The sequence below is a fragment of the Lutra lutra genome, chromosome 10, assembly GCF_902655055.1.
Source record: "Lutra lutra chromosome 10, mLutLut1.2, whole genome shotgun sequence".
Lineage (NCBI taxonomy): Eukaryota > Metazoa > Chordata > Mammalia > Carnivora > Mustelidae > Lutra > Lutra lutra.
In genome coordinates, this window is record NC_062287.1 from 100,244,284 (window position 1) to 100,246,844 (window position 2,561).

At 37.8% G+C, this 2,561-nt stretch overlaps 1 protein-coding gene across 1 annotated transcript; it reads right to left on the minus strand.

The window, feature by feature from the left end:
- Window positions 1-1,409: 1,409 nt before the first annotated feature.
- Window positions 1,410-2,342, minus strand: LOC125079201 (olfactory receptor 5W2-like). The gene has a single exon (XM_047692664.1). It carries the CDS (start codon window positions 2,340-2,342, stop codon window positions 1,410-1,412), a length of 933 nt encoding a protein of 310 aa, XP_047548620.1.
- Between the last annotated feature and the right edge of the window lie 219 nt (window positions 2,343-2,561).

Consider the following 2,561-nt stretch of genomic DNA (forward strand, 5'->3'; position numbering starts at 1 on the left):
CCTTCCACTACTCTTTATAACCTAACTATTTTGATTTCTTTTCTTCTTTTTTTTTTTTTTAAGATTTTATTTATTTATTTGAGAGAGAGACAGTGAGAGAGAGCATGAGCGAGGAGAAGGTCAGAGAGAGAAGCGGACTCCCCGCAGAGCCGGGAGCCTATGCGGGACTCGATCCCGGGACTCCAGGATCATGACCTGAGCCGAAGGCAGTCGTCCAACCAACTGAGCCACCCAGGCGTCCCTCTTTTCTTCTTTTTTATCCCGCCCCCCCCCAGCTTTCTTAGAATAGAATTGAATATAGCATTGGGCCTTTTTAAGTTTTACAATGTGTGTTTTGATATAGATATAATTTGTGAAATCTTCACTGCTGGTAAGGTTAATAAAAAATTCATTACCTCACTTAATTACCAATTTTTTGTTGTGTTGAGAACATTTAAGAGCAAATTCTTAGCAAATTTCAGTTACACGATACAGTATCGTTAACTATAGTCACCATGTTGTACATTACATTCCCAAAACTTATTCCTCTTAAAACAAAATGTTTGTATTATTTGACCAACAGCTTCCCATTTCCTCCACACCCCAAACCCCTGGTAATCTCCATTCCACTCTTTGCTTTTATGAGTTCAACTTGTTTGGATTCTGCATGTAAGTGAGATCGTACAGTATTTGTCTTTCTCTGTCTCACTTCACTTAGCATAACATCCGTCATCAAGGTCCATCATGTTTTGGCAATCACACTTCTTTACTTCTAAAGAGTCATGACTTGTCCACCTGAAGACGTCTCTAATTGTCAAATAGTCTGCCTGCTATCTTTACTTCTCCCAACTTGCATATTTTGAGATCTGAGACTCTGTATCTCGAGCCAGTAAAGCCTCTCTTTTACACTAGATTTAGAAATTTTCTTTGGATAAAAGCCCCCTGTTTTTACTTCATGATGAGCCTGAAACTTGTGAATTATTTGGTGCCTCATTAAATAATGTTGATTACTTTGAATAGGTTATAAGATTCATTAGTAGGAACACTACCAGATGTACCATGGAATATAGAGCCTTTACATACTCAAGTCACTTAGTAAACCCACAATACATCTAAGTGTAATAAATTAATATTTGAATGAAAAAATGAACAAATAAAAATCTGGCAAAATTAGAAAGGTCAGAAAATTTTCCCACTAAAAGGGAGTGCCATATATAAAATATAGACACTTAATAGAGTACGATATATTCAGGGAACTGCAAAATTATTATGATAGAGCTTTAAAACAAACCTATTTTGTTAGATTAAGGTTTTTAAGACAACTTTCTTTCTCTTGTGTTATGCAATATAATTTTACTAAAACAACCACCACAATGCGTGTGTGTGTGTGTGTGTGTGTGTGTTTGTGTGTGTGTGTGTGATATAAATATTTAAAACCACTTTTTAATTTTCAGCTTTTTCAGGGCCTCTTTTACATCCTTGTTCCGTAGGCTATACACCAGTGGGTTTAGCATGGGAATCATAAGGGTGTAAAACAATGAGGTCATTTTATCTTGATCAAGGGAGTAGGAAGAACTCGGCCGGAAATACGTGAAGAGTATCGTTCCCTGGAAAATTGCAACAGCAGTTAAGTGGGAGGTGCAGGTGGAGAAAGCTTTGAACCTCCCCTCAGCAGAGTGGATCTTCAAGACTGATAAGATTATATAACAGTAAGAGACAAGCACTCCTGAAATGGTACTCAGTTCAATGAATCCAAAAACCGTGAATATCACTAACTCATTGACCTGTGTATCTGAGCAAGACAGCAACAGGAGAGGAGGCACATCACAGAAGAAATGATTAATCTCATTCGATCCACAGAAACATAAGCGGAATGTTAAAGTCGCGTGTAACAAGGCATCTGCTGTTCCCAGCATGTAAACCGCAGCCATGAGCAGGGAGCACAGTCTGTTGGACATGTTGGCTGTATAGAGCAAGGGGTTGCTAATGGCCTTATACCGATCAAAGGCCATCACTGCCAGCAGCAGACACTCAGAATCACCAAACATACAGAAGATCAAGAACTGCAGAGCACAGCCAAAGAAAGGGATTGATTTTTTTTTGGCTAAAAGGTCTACCAACATTTTGGGCCCAACTGCTGTGGTATAACAAAGGTCACAGAAGGAGAGATGGCTGAGGAAAAAGTACATAGGTGTGTGAAGCTGGGAATCCATTCTAATTAAAGTGATCATTCCAAGATTTGCAAAAAGATTAATGAGATAAACAACAAGAGATGTTGTAAATAGGGTCACTTTCATCCCAGGGTTATCGGTAATTCCCAAGAAAATGAATTCTGTAAAGGATGAGCAATTTCCTTCATCCATTCTTCTATACTTTTGTCTAAACTTTTGAGAAATGGTCAAGAAAATGATAGATGAACATGCAAGTCTTCTGACCAATGACACAATATCTGTAAAGCAGAATACAATTTCTTTCTGCAATTGTCTTTTATACTCATAAAATTACTTGGTCAGTATCACTCTTTAAAGATGCATTACTATGAAATATGACAGTAATAAAAAATATCTCTGGTAGGTGGTTGA

Bases quoted from the DNA above. Each gene is read 5' to 3' on its own strand.
- LOC125079201 (XM_047692664.1), bottom strand. From the start codon at position 2,342: ATGGATGAAGGAAATTGCTCATCCTTTACAGAATTCATTTTCTTGGGA.